Source organism: Ictalurus punctatus, chromosome 13 (assembly GCF_001660625.3).
Source record: "Ictalurus punctatus breed USDA103 chromosome 13, Coco_2.0, whole genome shotgun sequence".
In the NCBI taxonomy this organism is placed as follows: Eukaryota; Metazoa; Chordata; class Actinopteri; order Siluriformes; family Ictaluridae; genus Ictalurus; species Ictalurus punctatus.
Genome location: NC_030428.2, coordinates 21,220,202 through 21,237,193, shown reverse-complemented (window position 1 = coordinate 21,237,193; position 16,992 = coordinate 21,220,202). Strand labels below are relative to the sequence as shown.

Genomic DNA, 16,992 nt, shown 5'->3' with positions numbered 1-16,992 from the left:
TTAAACCAATTTTACCAGCTGAGTAAGACTGTATATATGGCTGAAGTCTCCTTTCAGATTGAGACTGTTTTTTATCTTCAGTATTGCATTGGCAGACTCTGCCGCATGGTGAAGCTGTCTATACTCCTGGATCTGACTGAACCTTGGTTCCAGCCAGTTGTTCTCCAGACCTGGATATTTCTCAAGCTTTGTGGCCATAAGCTTCATCTCCTTCTTGAGCCGCGCGCCATCACCTTTGTCTCCACATCCTTTAACAGCCTTGTCCACTTCCTCAAAAGTCACAAATCCATGACTAATCCTTGTACCTAGCTGGTAAAAGTCCCTAAGAGAAGGCTGCCATATTTCAGAAAGAACGTCTTTCAGCAACAGACAAAGAAAACCAGAGTCCATAGCCAGTGCATTTGCTCTGTCCATCCATGATTTGAGAATAAGATTGCTGTCTTGAAATTCGTGCATCTCATTTGCTGCATTCATCACTGAAAGTAAGTCAGCACTGTAGTATAGAACCTTCCCTGTGGAAATATCTTTTAGATCTTCATTGGAGAAGCATTCCTGTACTCCCACCAGCTCATTTAATCCCATTGGCTGCATATCAATCTTGTGTTCTTTCTCAAGTGGTGAGATCTCAGGTACTGATGGAGCATGAACAAAAATATCAAATTAAATGAAGAAGGCTGGTGAATGTACAGTCTCTCTTATTGTAGAGAAGCAAACTCACCTTGAATTATCTCTGAGATTTTCCCAACCATTTTTATGAGGACATCTATGTGTTTCCTTTGTTCCAGCAGGGCTTGGCGATCTTTCTCTCTTTGATTAAGTAGTCTTTCTACATCAATAGTGATTTTATTCAATTTTATGTGTTTTTTACCTAAAAATGGAGACACAATGGATCACATACTTAAAATATGGTGGTTAATGGTGAAATGCAACACACGTAAAGATATTCACCCTTCTGGAAAAATCACATACACTTCACATGCGATCACATATGAAAAGTAAACATGTGAAACTAGTCATGTAAAAAATAAAAGTGCATGCCCTACATGTACCATGGAAAAAATGTATCACATGAAAAAAATCACATCAAATTAAATGAATTGTGAGAAACAATCACGTGAGAAATGAATCATGTGAAATAATAGTACAAAAATGTTTTTAAAAATGTGTGTAAACAGAAATTACACTTGGAAATGAATGAATCATATGAAACAATGACAAGTGGAAAAATTTTAAAGATACGCACTACGTGTAAAAAGTCTACATGTGGAGTATGTGTGAAACATCAGTACCTAAAAACCACATGTACATTATATGATCATTTGCACGTGTAGTTCATGTGTCTTTTCTGCAAGGGCTGTTCTTATAGGCATAAAATATCAAATAGCACTCACATTTTTTGTATAGCTCTTGGAATTGTTTCCGATGTTTCAGGATAATCTGCAGGTGACCAAAGGGAATATTACCCTGGCAAAGAGAATTGACCAAATGACCATAAGTATCCTGGCACATGTTCATGACTTGACTGGCCTCTTCATTTAACTTGTAATGACTCCAATCTCCTGAAGAAAGAGAAATCGCAGGTAAGGGATGTTAGGGCTGTTGGTGTCACTGTAACTATGACTGCAGAGTAGTGGTTAAAATATACAATTTACCAGTTGATCTTCCTTTAAATATCAAAATTCATTTGCGATTTGTCATTTTCTCTGCGACGTGATCAATACTACCAGTGCTGCTTTTTTCTTTTTTTTTTTTAACCCTACTTCTGTAGGTGTTTATGTGCATATGGGTGGAGCTAGAAGTAATGCAGACCATTAGTGGTAAAGGCAACTGACACAATTTAAAATGAAAAATTTTAGATATGTTTATTTTTAAAAAATATCATAACTAATCCATAGCTTTAGTGTCACTGACATTTACATTTCTTATTTCTGATCCATGTGAATACTGTAACCCATCTATAAATCAGTCCAAATTCCAAATGGTTTCTCATTCAATGTGTTTGTTTATCTAGTGTACGTCATAGAATGTCATTTGAGATTCTTCCAGCGAAAATGTGTGATTGACAAGGTCTTCATGTCATGCTATGTTAGTATTAATATACTGTAAAGTCCATTTGTCCTTTACTTTCATAATCACTTATGCCATTGGGTCATCACAATTTATGACAGATTGAGTGGTATTCCTGAACACACACTGTGAAAAACCAGATAAACTGGCTTGGCAGATATGGCCAGGTGTTATGGTGCCCCTGATAAGCAGGGAATGCTGTGTCTACTACATAGAGAATAATTATGTGCATAACCATTAAGGCTTAAGAGTTGTATTGTACCCTGAGATAAGAGGACATGGACAGCAGATTGGTCATCCAGTAGCTGGGTCACACTGTCTTCTCCAAAACGAGCTGTTGACTCAGTGATGATCGAGGACAAGATGGAGGAAGAAGCATGTTTCAAGTATGGATGTAGAGTCTGCAGAAGATTCCCTTCTTTACCTGCCTGAATGTGACATAAATATTAATTCATTCATTATTCATAGTCACTTTATCCTGGTCAAGTTCCCAGGGCACTGTGAACACGTCATTCACACCTATGGACAATTTTGTGTAGCCAATCCAATTAACGCTATATTTTTTGGAAAGTCGAGGAAACTGGTTAACCTTGAGCAAACCCATGCAAACACATGGAGAACATGCAAAAGTCATTTATTTGCATAGTAAGTAGCAAAAACTGGAGAGACCTAAAACAGGAATAAACACAACCTACTGATTGGCAAAGCCATGGCATTAAGAAAACTGTCACCAACCTTGCATAACTTTTTAATGGCAGAGAAGCACATATCCTGAAAACAAGTCTGAATTGTGGCGTGGCTTTTATCTATAGCTCCTGCTAGTGTTTCCAGACAACAGATCTGTACCTTCTGTATGTCATTAAGCTGTAGAATAAAAGACGACAGAAAATGATATAATTTACATGCATTATTAGTTAACAGCCAACCATGAATGTGCCCTTGTATGGGTCTACCTCAGAGATCCTCTTTTTCAAGTCTCTCTCTACACAGCACATCCATTGCTCTGTAACAGAGGGAACTGAACACTCCAGCCCAAAGAAAGCATTCCAGAGCTACAGGAAGGGGAAAAGGCATTGTTTAAGACAGCCTTCTGATAACACACATACAGTCAACTTAGTTTTTCATTACCGCTGTACCTCCATTTCTTTTGGGTAATTGAGTCTGGAATCTTGAATCAGAGGATTCTGCAGTAGACTGTCTTTCCACTGACTGAACTCCTTCTGAGTGGTTTCAAGCCGTTTCAAAAGCATTTTCTTGTCTGAATCTTTGTCCTCTCCATGCTAAAAAAAAAAAAAATCACTAAGTTGTAAAAGTAGATCGAGAACAGCGTTAAACAGACTGTGTAGCTGTGATATTTGATACCTTTGAAAGAAATTCATACTGAATTTCAGCCATTTTTAAAACCAGCTGAAAGGACAGAACTGTTGCGTTATATGCTGGAACAAGTCGAGTCATTGCACAAGTGCTCTTATGGACGTTTATGCAGCACTGAAATATGGCGTCCAACCATTTAGAGCTCATGAGCCTGAAAGTAAAATCATATCAAATAAAAGCCAATGACACAAAACATCATTATGGATTTGATTCATTATATAAGGAATAAAACACACTGAGACATGCTGTTATAGAAAAATAGTTAACAACAAGGTGGTGTGATGCAGCTGGTTGATAAGCAGAGTTATTGTTATGAAACCAACATTGATTATTTTCCAAAAACATACAACATCTGTCAGAGCTGCTGTTATAGAAAATTAGTCAACTCCTTCTTATGAATCAGATTCAAGAATTCGACAGCACTGTGGTACCATGTGGTACAATATGGTGCAAAAAACACGAGAGTGACCCATAATAGCAACAGCCTAGGATCCTACCTTTCTTTCTCCTTATCAACACATTTCAACAGATCTGCCAGAATCTTTTCTGTGACCTGCAAGATAAAAAGCACTTGTGAAATTATTTCCCTTGATGCAGGTTAATAACTTGTTCTATGCGACAGCCATCATCATACCACCCACCTGCAGATCTTTCTGTGTACGGTTAGGATCAGTGTTTCGAAGGTGTAGTTGAAAATCTCTCAATCTGTACATCAGGCTCTGAATTAGCTGTTCAGATGCAATTTCTGTCAACTTGGCAAACTTGGATATATCATCAAATGCTATCATGGACAGCCAGGCAGTCACAACATGAGGCTTGTCCTTGGCCAGTGACTTGTGCTTTTCAACCAGTTCAAGGGTCATCCTTGAAAATATAACAAAAAAGTTCATGAAAATATTCATTTTCAGTATATTTCTTATTTAATCAATTAACGTCCCAATTATGGATATGTTTGAGAACATATCTATAGGTAAATCTTTTTTTTTTTTTTTTAAATTTCTTTCAAGACCTCTCTGTTCTAAACCTGCCATTAATGTTGACAATTTTTTATACATAATGTATACACAAATATTTTGAGTTACAGAAACGAGTATGAAACGAGTAGGATTATATGTAAAATACCTCTTAAATAAACCTTAATTGTAAAAATAACATAAATTGACAGACCTTCTCTTATCAGAATATATTCTTATTTTCTCTCTGTATGTACGGAACTCCACGTCTTGCAGTCCTGTCCAGTCTTGTTCCTCCACAGTCGGCCCGACTCGGCCTGAGCCTGCACCAGGCGGCCTCACAGAATGGAGGAGAGGAACCAGCAGAAGTGCCTCTGAGATCAGATGGCGGGCACACTGGTTTATCAGACCGATTACTGTGCTGAATTGAAAAATGAAACCAAGCAATAACCATTAATAATAATAATAATAATAATAATAATAATAATAATAATAATAATAAGCAGAAGAAGAAGAAAAAGAAGAATGACTGTGGTTATTAGGTAACACTTTTTTTTATCTTTGAAATGATTTATTTCATCTTTACTAATAGAACATTCATGAACTATTGAAAACTCTTGTGTGGTGTATCAACTTCCTCTAGGAACAAAAGATTTAATGTTGTTAAACTGAAGTGTTGATGGTCCTTTTGCATTAAAAACTACTACGAAACACCATTACAAGTTCACTTGTTTACGAAACCCATAAGACAAGTGAATTAATTGTACCCTCAAACTAAAGTAGTAATCAAATGTGCATTTGTTACTCTCATGTGTATACCTTCTATACCTTAACATCTATAAATGTAATGAATATGCTTTTAGTAAAAGCAAACTAATCATTTGCAAGATAAAGATAAAGTAACAGCATCGATCAATCTAACCATGAACATTAAGGTTAAGCTTTTATCTTCTTTCTTTCTAATGTCCCCTAACTAGACATAAGATTTTCATAAATTCTCCAGTATTGTTTTATAAAATATGCATGCTCAGCAATGGTGGTTTGGTTATTTAGGCATTGGGAAACTGACTGGAAGGCTGTGAGTTCAAATCTCAGCATTGCCAAGCTACCACTGGGCCCTTGAGCAAGGCTTTTAATCCCTATACTGCTCATTGGTATACCATCTCATTTGTAAGCTACTCTGGACATACTGTAAGCGTCAGTCAAATGAGTAAATGTAAGTACCCTTCATATAAAATGTTACCAATTTTTAACACTTTGGCCTTCACTCTAGCCAGATTGTTTTTGATTTAGGTTTTTATTTTAATTTGACACACACCTGTATATCACCTGTAGGTATACCTATCATTAATCAATCTTTTTTTTACATTATTATTATACTATTATACATTTATAATTCAAACCAGGTTCTCTGTGGCTCACTGTTTTATACTTACTGCTGCAGTGATGGAAAGGAATTTTGCATTTCTTGTACTTGTCTGAGAGCAGGAGCAGATGATACCAGCTGACAGAGCACAAACCAGTCTTTAATCCCGAGCTTGACACCAGATGCACAGGTCACCTGGAACACTGAGAGGCCAACTGCAAGAGGGCCCACATTAGCTGAGCTCTCTGATGAGCTTCTTTCAGCATTCAGTATCTTAACCAGCTTTGCTGCTATCAATTCAGACACCTAAAGCAGATAATCAGAAGTTGAAGACATGTAACAATTTATAAAGATTTAATTACCTTTATTAGAATCAAAAGCTTTCACTGGCCTGTATAAAAGGAGCAGACAGCTGATCCGTGTAAAAAACCCGCTGACTGGCACTGTGAAAACACCACTGATACTGGTGTAAGAGTTGTGTGAATGTCTTCATGGCCTCCTGGTTTGATGGTTCCCATTTCTCAAACAATCTGTTCAGTAGTAAACATGCAGAATTGTGCCAGTCCTCAGCTATGACTTTTTCGGCAGATTTGAGCCACCTCCTCAGCCATTCCGTAAATTTTCCTGGACCTGAACAACTCATATGGGCCTCAAAAAGGTGCATTTCTAGACAGTTAAAAAATATCAATAAATAGTTAAAATAATGACCAAATGCAATAAATAAATAAATAAATAAATAAACAAACAAACAAACAGGAGGACAACTTTCCTACCTTTTATTGAGCCATCAGAAGGAATCTGGAGGTATCTTGTGGCAAGTTCCTGTACTGTGTTCCCTCGTTTCTGCACTGCATAGCGGTATGATACCGTGCCGCCACGCGTCACATAATGTTCATCAACAGAGTATTTCGCCTCAATTAAATAGCCATTCTTATTCATGCCACTATTACACAGGGGAAACGTAATATAATTATCAACACACACCAAGACCATTACCATTGAAGAATTCAGGCTATTTGTATACAGCATGTAATAAATATTTGGTATGTTGCCTGCTTGCTGCTTGTCAACTGCTACATCATAAATAAATGCTCCTACAATTAGCCTACAGCACAGCTTCTCAACCTTTTGTAACTAAAGCCCCCACAAGCCTCCCCTATCATGCCCCCCATATTGGAGGAGACTAGGTATAATGATTATCTATATTCTATATAAAATATATCTATATATATCCTAATCTATAATCTGTTATTGATAGATAGATAGATAGATAGATAGATAGATAGATAGATAGATAGATAGATTTTGTGGTTTTGTACTTTTTTAAATTACTTTTATGATTTTATCTAATACCTTATGACATTTATAAAACTATATAATGGACAGGTATGGAATGAATTATCAAAAATGTTTCTGAACACTATAACTACTTTGAACAAGAGAACTAGGTTGTAAGAACGTGAACTATTTTACATGTAAAACATGTTGCATTCCATTCGTCTTGTGCTATAAAAACATTCACATACAAATTATGCAAGTCGGGACATAGGGAGCGTCTTGTTATCTATGACATTGTTAAATCTCCACCTCTCAGCCCCTCACTGAACAGAGCAGACACAGAGAGAGGTGTGAGTGCAGCGGGAAAGCAAGACCTCGCACTTGTAGGACAGTACTGGCAATATTTGGAAAGTTGCTAAAGTTTGTCTAAAAATTCGCTAGATTTGTCGCTAGGTGCTTTTTTGCAAAAAAAGTCACTAAATGGGTCTGAAAAGTCACTAAGTTGGCAACACTAGTCTGCACTGACAGCTAGATAAGAGGCAGGCTAAGCTCTGCCTCTCCCCAGCAAAAAGAAAATGCAGAGGGAGAGGGAACGCGGGGTTTTTCATTTATGCACATTCTATTTGAAAAGCAATAAAAAACACCGAGGACCCAAACAATGCCCTGTCTGTAGTTTTTTTGTTTTTGAAAACAATTTGCGCCCCCCTTCCGATCTCTCTGCGCCCCCCCCCCCGGGTTGAGAACCACTGAACTACAGCATTACTCATTATTTTCATCTGCTATAACCTACATCCTATTTAATAATAGCCCATTGACTATGTTCCTCCAAAGTGTGTCAGAGTAATTAAAAAAAGTGTAAAACAACAAAGCACAATATGAACTGAACTGACTTACTGCAAATTAATATACACTAGCATACAATATCATAAAAGGAAACTCACCTGAACAGGGTTATTTCTAATTCATTAGAACCATTTTCATAACAGATCAGAAACTTGTCTTCCTCACTGTTAAACTTGAAGCTTTTGTCCATAACTATGTACACATAAAATGTGAACATGGGTTTCCCAGTTGGTCCTCTCACTGGGGACGTTGTTCTAATAGAATAAAAAGTGTTAGATATCGGTCGCTTTCTCTTAGTAAGGTTTTAAAAACTTACAATTTAGCCAGAGTGATTAATAAAATTAAGTCTACCGCTGCGCTGCTTTGTCGTGGGTTTTGCCATCCTGTCCTGCTACTGTCTGGTTGTTTTTTTCCTTTGAGTCTTTGCCTGATGCTGCTTGAGCGTATGACATCGGTTTTGTTTCTGTAGACTTGGGGTTAGAGGAATCTTGTGGATCTTTTCCCGTCTGTTCTCCCTTCTTGCTCTTGATGTCCTCCTCCTGCATTACTTCATCACAGTGTGATGGTGTAGTTGTTCCTTCCTTCTTGTCTCCTCCAGGATCAGGAGGTGTTGACACAGAATTGTCAGCACCCTTTTCTTCATTTGTCTCGGGTGAATCATTTTCTGCATTCCCTTGGCCTTGAATGGTGGCTTCGGACCTGGGATCTGACTCGGTTTGTGTGTGACATGATTTGTGACTGATGGACTCAGTCTGGGTCTCTCTGTTATTTATATTTCGTCTTGTTTGGGTTTGAGCGTTCACTTTTCCTGTCTCAGGCACTGGGCTGCTAGCACAGTCCTGATCAGGCTGGAGTTCACTCTGGTTACTTGATGCAGTGTCTTCATTTTGGCTCTGAACCTGGGCTGGGGTTGAGGTTCTGCCACCACTTGCTGATTTTTTGGTCTTCTTCCGTCTTTCTTTCCTAGTTTCTTTGTTTGTCTTTTTCCTCTTCATTTTTAAATTCTTTCAAGCTTGTTTTCAGGCACATATACAATGGAAAAGAATGCAAACAGTGACTATAATTTAATTTTTGACGATGCATAACTAAATAAGGTTCATCAAATAAAAGTGGAGCTGAATTTAACATTTCAAATTCAATCGGCTTTAATATGTTTTACATGTACGGCAGTAGAAATCCCAGACTCCCATCAGTTCTGAGGCATTATGGATTTGTCTATAAAATATAATTTCACTGTTTTTTAAAGCTATCACTTGATGGCCACTTTATTAGGTCTATCTACCACATACAGTAGGTGGCATCGTAGTTATACATGTCACCTACTGTATGTGCCCTTATGTCAGCCTGTGATTCAGTGGAAATGGGCCACCGCTGACCATATATTATCTACATAGTGGACAATTTATCCATGTGGTGCTGGTACAATACCTTTGCTGTTATTTATTTATTTATTTATTTATTTGAATTGCTCAATGTTACTATCAACCAAACAACATCACCATCTCACCAGCACAACTTGTCCACTCCCTTTTACACCAGACCTGTGGGAATCACTGCAATAGTGCCATGTGGTCTGTCACAGTACACCCACAAGGTATACCAGCAAGGCAATGGCTTAGTGACCAGTAAGAATACAGAGAGCAAAAGAGAGACAGAGACAGTGTGAGAGAAAATCAGAGAGAGAGAGGGGGGGGAGAGAGGGGAAGAGAGAGAGTGGGGGAAGGAGAGAGAGGGTGAGAGGGAGAGGGAGAGAGAGAGAGAGAGAGAGAGAGAGGGGGGGGGGGAGAGTGAGAGAGAGGGGGGAAGAGAGGGGGGAGAGAGTGGGAGAAGGAGAGAGTGAGAGGGAGAGAGAGAGAGAGGGGGAGAGAGGGGGGGAGAGAGAGAGTGGGAGAAGGAGAGAGAGAGGGGGGAGAGAGTGAGAGAGAGGGGGGAAGAGAGGGGGGAGAGAGTGGGAGAAGGAGAGAGAGAGAGGGGGGAGAGAGTGGGAGAAGGAGAGAGAGGGGGGGAGTGAGAGAGGGGGGGGGGAGGGGGAGTGAGAGAGTGGGAGAAGGAGAGAGTGAGAGGGAGAGAGAGAGAGAGAGGGGGAGAGAGAGGGGGAGAGAGAGAGTGGGAGAAGGAGAGAGAGAGGGGGGGAGAGAGTGAGAGAGAGGGGGGAAGGATGGGGGAGAGAGTGGGAGAAGGAGAGAGAGAGGGGGGAGAGAGTGGGAGAAGGAGAGAGGGGGGGGGAGTGAGAGAGGGGGGGAGAGGGGGAGTGAGAGAGTGGGAGAAGGAGAGAGAGAGAGGGGGGAGAGAGTGGGAGAAGGAGAGAGGGGGGGGGAGTGAGAGAGGGGGGGGGAGAGGGGGAGTGAGAGAGTGGGAGAAGGATAAAGTGAGAGGGAGAGGGAGAGAGAGGGGGAGAGAGAGAGTGCGAGAAGGAGAGAGAGAGTGAGAGTGAGAGGGAGTGAGAGAGAGACAGATTGAGAGAGAGAGAGAGAGAGAGAGAGAGAGAGAGAGAGAGAGAGAGACTTGTTTTTCTCAGTTCAGTTCAGTATATGGCAGTATAATAAACCTCCTTCCCTTAGGTTTCGTTTCAGTGACGTATCTCACATTTAACAGATTTCCTGGATTAATTTATGCCTTAAAAATGTGTTTATTATCATCGAGGACATCAAAGAATAATGTAAACATACAATTGTGCATCCTGACTTAGACATTTCCCATTGCTTTCGAAAAATACTCAAAGAGTAGCCTAACTGTGAAATATCTCAGTATAAACCTGCCATCATTTCACACCGCCTGCGCTGACATAAGGTCTCTAACCAAGCTGCTCAAAGTAAGACAGTAAACTAAATAAAAGCACACCTCCTACCTTTAACTAGCACTTTTCCTCCAGTCAGTCAGATGAATCCGAAACATGTCATATGCACAGAGATCTGCAGCGGTCTGACAGCGAGCTTTGTGTAGCACAAACTCCACATCAACACTTTCAGTTTCGTTTCCTCCCACTGAGGTCTCTCTAGTTCTCTATTCAGGAAACTCATCCAGCAATAAAGCTCTAAAGCTCCACTGAAAATCTTCATCAGATACTAAAGTGTAGCAGGTAAAACTGCCATGCTGAGCAAACTAAACTGTAAAAACACCTTCAGAATTAGAAAGTGTGATTGAGAAATACAGTGTAAATGGCCGCATAGTAATTATATATATATATATACACACACACACACAACTCACAGAGCAACATGCAAATAAACATGCAAATAAAGTGCAGATTCTACTTCATTTACCTAACACATTCATCATATGCTTAATTAAGTTTTAAATTAATTATCAAGGTAATTTTCAGTATGTATACTATATGGCCAAAAGTATGTGGACATCTGACCAATCACACACATGTCCTTTTTTTTGAAACATCCCATTCCAAAGTTGGTCGTTCCTTTGTTGTTATAATAACCTCCATTCTTCTGGGAAGGCTTTCTATTAGATTTTGGAGCATGGCTAAAGGGATTTGTCCTCATTCACCCACAAGAGCATTAGTGAGGTCACTAATGCTGATGTCATGTGAGAAGATCTGGGACACAGTCTGCATCCCGAAGGTGTTCAGTGGGATTTTGGTCAAGGTTCTGTGAAGACCACTCAAGTATTTCCACTCCAACCTTGGCAAACCATGTCTTCATGGAGCTTGCTTGGTGCACAGGTTCATTGTCATGTTGGAATTCTGGTGGCCTTTATTTCCAGTGAAGCGTAATCTTAATGCTATAGTACAGTGTTTCCCAACCATCTGGCGTCTGATGAGAGTAGGGGTGCCATGTAAATGTTAAAATGTGTATAAAACATTTAATATATATGAGAAATATCTGATGTCAGAAATAATAACACGGACACGGAAACAATGAGACATACAGATACACATGCATAATAATACAAATTATATATATATATATATATATATATATATATATATATATATATATATATATATATATATATATATATATATATATAATCACTCTCTCCCCCTCGACCCCCCTCGCTGACCCGTCAGCAGCACATCAACATCAGTATGCGTAACGTATGCGTGTTTTATCCTATTAATTCGCGTGTCACGATGCGTGTATGGTGCAAAGAATATAGACAGATTTCTTAAACAAAAAACTCCAGATGCTTCTGAACCATCAGCTTCAATCTCATGGAGCTAACGCTTTGTTTATTGTTTATACTTCCGCCTGGCTCCGCAGCGCGAGCCTCCACTGACTGCGCGCGCACCTAAACAGACGCGCGAGGCGTTTATACTTGACGCGCTCGCGGTTGTAATATTCTTTGAAACGAAAGGGGGCGACTCTGAGTAATCGTCCTATAAACCAACAGAAAGTAGCTGAGAGAAGAAGTAGTTTGTCTGAACAACCATAGCAACGCTTACAAACAAGGCGTTTCGCGTGGAGTTGCTGAATGCTGAGGAGGATTTGTTGTGTTTGTTGTTGACGATGTTTTTTTCAATACACTGGAAATACACTAAAACACACAGTATGAAAAAAGAGCAAAGAATCAAATAAAACCCAGTAAACCTTGAGATTATCACTTGTCAGATTACAACAAAAATATAGCTATGAATAGAATGAGAAAATGTATCAAACTAAATTGAACAACCTCATTTTTTTATTCATTTCATTAACTATTTTTTATTAAACATGGACCTTTGCTTTCATTAAATAGACTTATTATTTATTGTAGGTTTATTCTGTAAATGTTAGCAATTACTGTAGACATAAGCAAAAAAGTGGGAGCTTCCTGCAGATGTCACTTCTCACATTTACAAAATCAGATGATTATGTTTACCCATCAGTGTAAATGTCTATTTATGTATAGAGACAACAACAACAAAAAGATATTACAGAATGATCAGTGTAAACGTCTCTTTATGTAAAAAAGTATTAAAATTCAGTAACTGTATCCCAGAGATCATGGCTTCACTACGGAATACATTTTCTATTTTTATTCCAATACGTGCAATCTTCATCTTCATCTATACAATGTAGATTTTATTCAGGCTTCACTGATATAGCTATAGTATCTTGAATATAGTCCTGTTTATTTATTTATTTATTTTTTTGTTAAATCCTTTCTCTGAGTTTGACAGGTGAAGAAGTGAAGAATCACACCTATGGATTTTCTGCTTTCATCACTCTTCGAATCACCACTCTGATTTTGCCTCTTGGCCTGGTGTCAGGTTCAGAGGTCACCATGTTTCCTTCTGCCCTGGGTCTTTCCTCTCGTCCTGACCGAACCTCATCGACAAAAGACTCCACTCCTTCAAATTTGGATGTGAGCTCACCCAGACGCTCCTTTAAAGAGTTGAATTCTTTATATAGATCGCTGAGGGCTTCAGACAGAGATCCAATCCTAGAGAGATGTTGTCACAATTTCATATGTCTCGGAAAAATGTAGCCATAGAATTCATATCGATAAAAAATATACTTTAGATGTATGAATTGTCATATTGCAGACAACAGAACTGACCTCCCATAGTCCGGTAGCACAGTGCTGTGGTCATTGAGAAGCAGATCTTTCACTTGAGTCATAATGGCATATTTCCAGTTGTCCAGGACTAAAGTGAGATTGGCACATCCTCTGGCATTCACCTTCACAGCTACAGTATGGCAGTCAAGTGGTTTAGTTATCCAGGCTGTTTTAATCTCACATACTAATAAGTTTAGTAGTAAGTTGGACTTGTATTAGGACATTTAGTCCTTCATTCAAGAGGCTTAGAGCTGATAAATATTACTATAATGATTAGAAATGTATCTACAGTGGCTGGCATAAATATCCTCCTCATGACCGTTTCCGTATTATGTTGTGTTATAATCTGGAACTGAAATGGACTTAATTGTGATTATATGTCACGAACGGACCCAAAGTAGCCCGCGATATTAAAGTATGGGGGAAAATCTACCTAGTTTGAAAAATTGTTATATATCCATGTTGTGAGAAACGTGGACATATAACAAAGTTTGCACTAAAAAAATAGGGTTCCTAAGACTTTTGCACAGTACTGTAAATCAACCTGTTTCTGAAAAGACCCAAATTTGACCATCATGATAATCAAGGCGCTATCAGAACATTCCAAGAAAAATATCCAAATCTTAGTACATCGTGCAGAGCACCAGTAAATCCATTATTTAAAAAAATGGAAAGAATCCTGCACAACCATGATTCTGCCTAGAGGAGGCTGCCATCCAAAACTCAGTGACCAGGAAGGAGAGAGAGTCCATTTAAGTTCCAGATTGTAACACTACAAATAGTGAAAAGGTGTAAGGGGTGAAAAAAAAAATTATTCAAAGCATCTCTCTTAGACTACAGATAAAAACATTGAACCAGACATGTTTCCTGATTCTTGAAATCATTTTCTTACACACATAGATAATTTTACCTTCAGCTCTGTAGTCCCACTCAGTGTTTTTCTGCGCAGCTCCCAGAGAGAGCATTAAAAACAAGAACTGCAAAATCTGCATTTTCTAGACACACACACACACCTAAATTAAGCACATCAGACTCTCACTAAACCGATAATATAAAATATGATGATGAAAAGAAATTGTGAAATTCAAGAAACTCTGAAATTCAAAAATACTAAATACAACATTACATCAGTTATAAATTCACAACATCATATCCACTTCCAAACACAACAACTTCAAATGCAAACTATTACGCTACGTTTTCATAAATCTCAAACAACACAAACGGTGTACATGGTGTTTAATCATAAAGTATTGCTTACCTCCAAATAAGTTCATCAAAAACCTATTGTTAAATTTCAGACTACTAGGAAGTGTCCAAATATCCCAAATGACTCCCAAGCACAATCCTTCTGCCATTTATATCTGTCTGTCAAGACTGTAATTCCGCCCCATCATTGGGGTCTTCATGAAGAGAGGGGTGGAGTCATGTTTCTGCGAATCCTAAAGGCCAGACACATAAATCCAAATTCTGCACTCAATTCAACATCGTTCTCGCATACCGCAGTCTGTAAACTCAGTAAACTGCTTAAACATCGAGTAGTGCATGGTATACTGATCCACACACTGACTGAGCATAGTTTAGAAATCATTGTGTTGACCACTGCTCAATATCATAGACAATGTAGTCATATGAACAAACAAAATCAGAGCTCAACAGTAAACCTGTTCTCCAAATAAACATGTGCAGTCCAAGATCAAACGACAACAAGACTAGAGATAATGTCTCTGAGCTGAAGGTTGTGTTTCATCTTGACATCTTACCTCCAAAGCAGCATTCCTGGACATCATCTGCAGCACATCTGGGGTCTTGAGGAACTGATGGAAAAACCTGGTCTGCATGTGTGATAGCTTAACCATACAGGCTCATCTCAGCAGGTAAAACAATACATTTGTAAATACAAGTAAATATGTAGCCATGCATGTAAAGCGCACATCATTCTGTTGTGTATGTGTGATGTCTGAGGTTGCTTTAATTACCCATACTGTACGTGTTTAAAGTTAATACTAACACCGTCTTTACTCTCCGACTGCATGCGCCTTTAATAAACCTTGAGGATCTAAGAGCGTGCCAGGTAATAAATCCTTAAATCCAAAGATATAGGCATTTAGTTAGATACTTGTGTATTTTTTTTCATTGAATAGTTGTTCTGTATTGTTTTGTTTGATCTTACAAAAATGAAATAAACCACATAGGAACATTATGACTGGAATAATGCCTATTTTTCATAAGGGATAAGGTTTGTATTCCTCTTTCTAAAATGAAAAAAGAAGCCACTAACTTTTTTTTTTTCAATGTGAAATGAAATAAAACTTGAAATGGCTTAGTGGTTAGCACGTTCGCCTCACACCTCCAGAGGCTGGGGTTCAAGTCCCGGTGGGACCGTGTGTGTGGAATTGGCATGTTCCCCCCGTGCTGTGGGGGTTTCCTCCCCCAGTCCAAAGACATGCATGGTAGGTTGATTGGCGTGTCGAAAGTGTGTGCATGTGATTGTGCCCTGCGATGGATTGGCACCTTGTCCAGGGTGTACCCTGCCCTGTGACCGATGCTCCCTGGGATAGGCTCCAGGTTCCCTGTGACCCTGAAAAGGATAAGCGGTATAGAAGATGGATGGATGTTTCAATGTAATAGTATAATAATGACAAATGATATTTCTGCATGTGTTTGTCCCGTTTTGAAAAGGTGCAACTGTATAGTAGTGAGAAGACCAGAAGGTCAGTCTTCACACTCATTATACGGGGAATTTCTCTACTTAGTACATCAAGAGATTTTTTTTTCTTTTCTTTCTTTAATGAAACATTAGAAAGTTCAAATTGATCTCGACTAGAAATGCGTGCAGGACAACGATTTATATCCTCACTCATGCAGTTATAATTTTTTTTCTACTGCAACATTTTTAAAAAATGAACTTAACTGATTCTATTTTCCACAATATAAACAAACTAGTACCCTAATTTAAACCAGCACTACCTTGACCAGGTAGTTACTTGGACTGACTGAATCAGTGCTGTAAATGCACTGCACAGCAACTCACTTTAATGATTTGGATCTTTATGTGTCTGCAGGAAAGCAAAACAGCTCAGGCTCACTTTTTTTTTTTTTTTTAAATCCATAGTCCCTTGTTGTACACCTTTAATCTCAACCAGATGCACTGTGATACCTTTCTGGCTAAAAGTGTTCAAAAATAAATAAATAAATAAATAAATACATCAATAAAATAGTGTCATTGGAATAACGCATAGTGGAATAATGTTATTGATATCATATCTACTTTTGCATGGCTTTAGAACACATCTCTTCATTTTGAATAACGATTTCATATCTCTCTAAACCCAACACTAGATGTCTCAGAAGAAGATGCAAGGAGGCTTTCTATTTGGTGTTGGGCAAAAATACTACAGCTGCCTTCAACTTCATGTAGGAAGAAACAGCAGGAAAACAAACAAAAAGGTATTTTAATTAACGACTTATTTAACCCTACCCTTAGCTGTTTGTTTGCTACTTCTACCTGTTCATTATCCCTCTTCTTTTCCTTTACTAGGTGTGAGACACAGAGCCAGACGGAGATACGAAAACTTAAGTGTGCAGCATTTCCAGTTGGAAGTCTTCAAAGAT

At 38.6% G+C, this 16,992-nt stretch overlaps 2 protein-coding genes across 2 annotated transcripts in view; both read right to left on the bottom strand.

Annotated features, from left to right (window-relative positions):
* Positions 1-10,874, bottom strand: part of rnf213b (ring finger protein 213b) — a 43,273-nt gene extending 32,399 nt beyond the window's left edge. The window contains exons 1-17 of the mRNA XM_017483131.3: positions 10,730-10,874; positions 8,233-8,893; positions 7,980-8,135; positions 6,534-6,703; positions 6,152-6,426; positions 5,831-6,066; positions 4,609-4,815; positions 4,083-4,305; positions 3,939-3,994; positions 3,430-3,592; positions 3,204-3,347; positions 3,021-3,119; positions 2,803-2,931; positions 2,330-2,495; positions 1,392-1,559; positions 719-868; positions 16-632 (exon numbers count right to left, since the gene is read on the bottom strand). Coding sequence (XP_017338620.1) covers positions 16-632; positions 719-868; positions 1,392-1,559; positions 2,330-2,495; positions 2,803-2,931; positions 3,021-3,119; positions 3,204-3,347; positions 3,430-3,592; positions 3,939-3,994; positions 4,083-4,305; positions 4,609-4,815; positions 5,831-6,066; positions 6,152-6,426; positions 6,534-6,703; positions 7,980-8,135; positions 8,233-8,876 — 3,603 coding nt within the window. The 5' untranslated portion in view covers positions 8,877-8,893; positions 10,730-10,874. The remainder of the gene's footprint in view (positions 1-15; positions 633-718; positions 869-1,391; positions 1,560-2,329; positions 2,496-2,802; positions 2,932-3,020; positions 3,120-3,203; positions 3,348-3,429; positions 3,593-3,938; positions 3,995-4,082; positions 4,306-4,608; positions 4,816-5,830; positions 6,067-6,151; positions 6,427-6,533; positions 6,704-7,979; positions 8,136-8,232; positions 8,894-10,729) is intronic.
* Positions 10,875-12,530: 1,656 nt separating this feature from the next.
* On the bottom strand, positions 12,531-14,953 carry LOC108273557 (uncharacterized). Its single transcript, XM_047159691.2, has 4 exons — positions 14,639-14,953; positions 14,288-14,372; positions 13,378-13,507; positions 12,531-13,260 (listed from the first exon to the last, which is right to left on the bottom strand). Exons 2-4 carry the CDS (start codon positions 14,367-14,369, stop codon positions 13,020-13,022), a joined length of 453 nt encoding a protein of 150 aa, XP_047015647.1. The 5' UTR covers positions 14,370-14,372; positions 14,639-14,953; the 3' UTR covers positions 12,531-13,019.
* Positions 14,954-16,992: the final 2,039 nt, after the last annotated feature.

What these genes read in the sequence shown, in the direction of transcription:
- LOC108273557 (XM_047159691.2), bottom strand. Translation starts at nt 14,369, where the DNA reads ATGCAGATTTTGCAGTTCTTGTTTTTAATGCTCTCTCTGGGAGCTGCG. An exon ending in GTGGGACTACAGAGCTGAAG is followed by an intron (nt 13,508 to 14,287) that starts GTAAAATTATCT and finishes GCCATACTGTAG; the next exon opens with CTGTGAAGGTGAATGCCAGA. An exon ending in GTGCTACCGGACTATGGGAG is followed by an intron (nt 13,261 to 13,377) that starts GTCAGTTCTGTT and finishes ACATCTCTCTAG; the next exon opens with GATTGGATCTCTGTCTGAAG.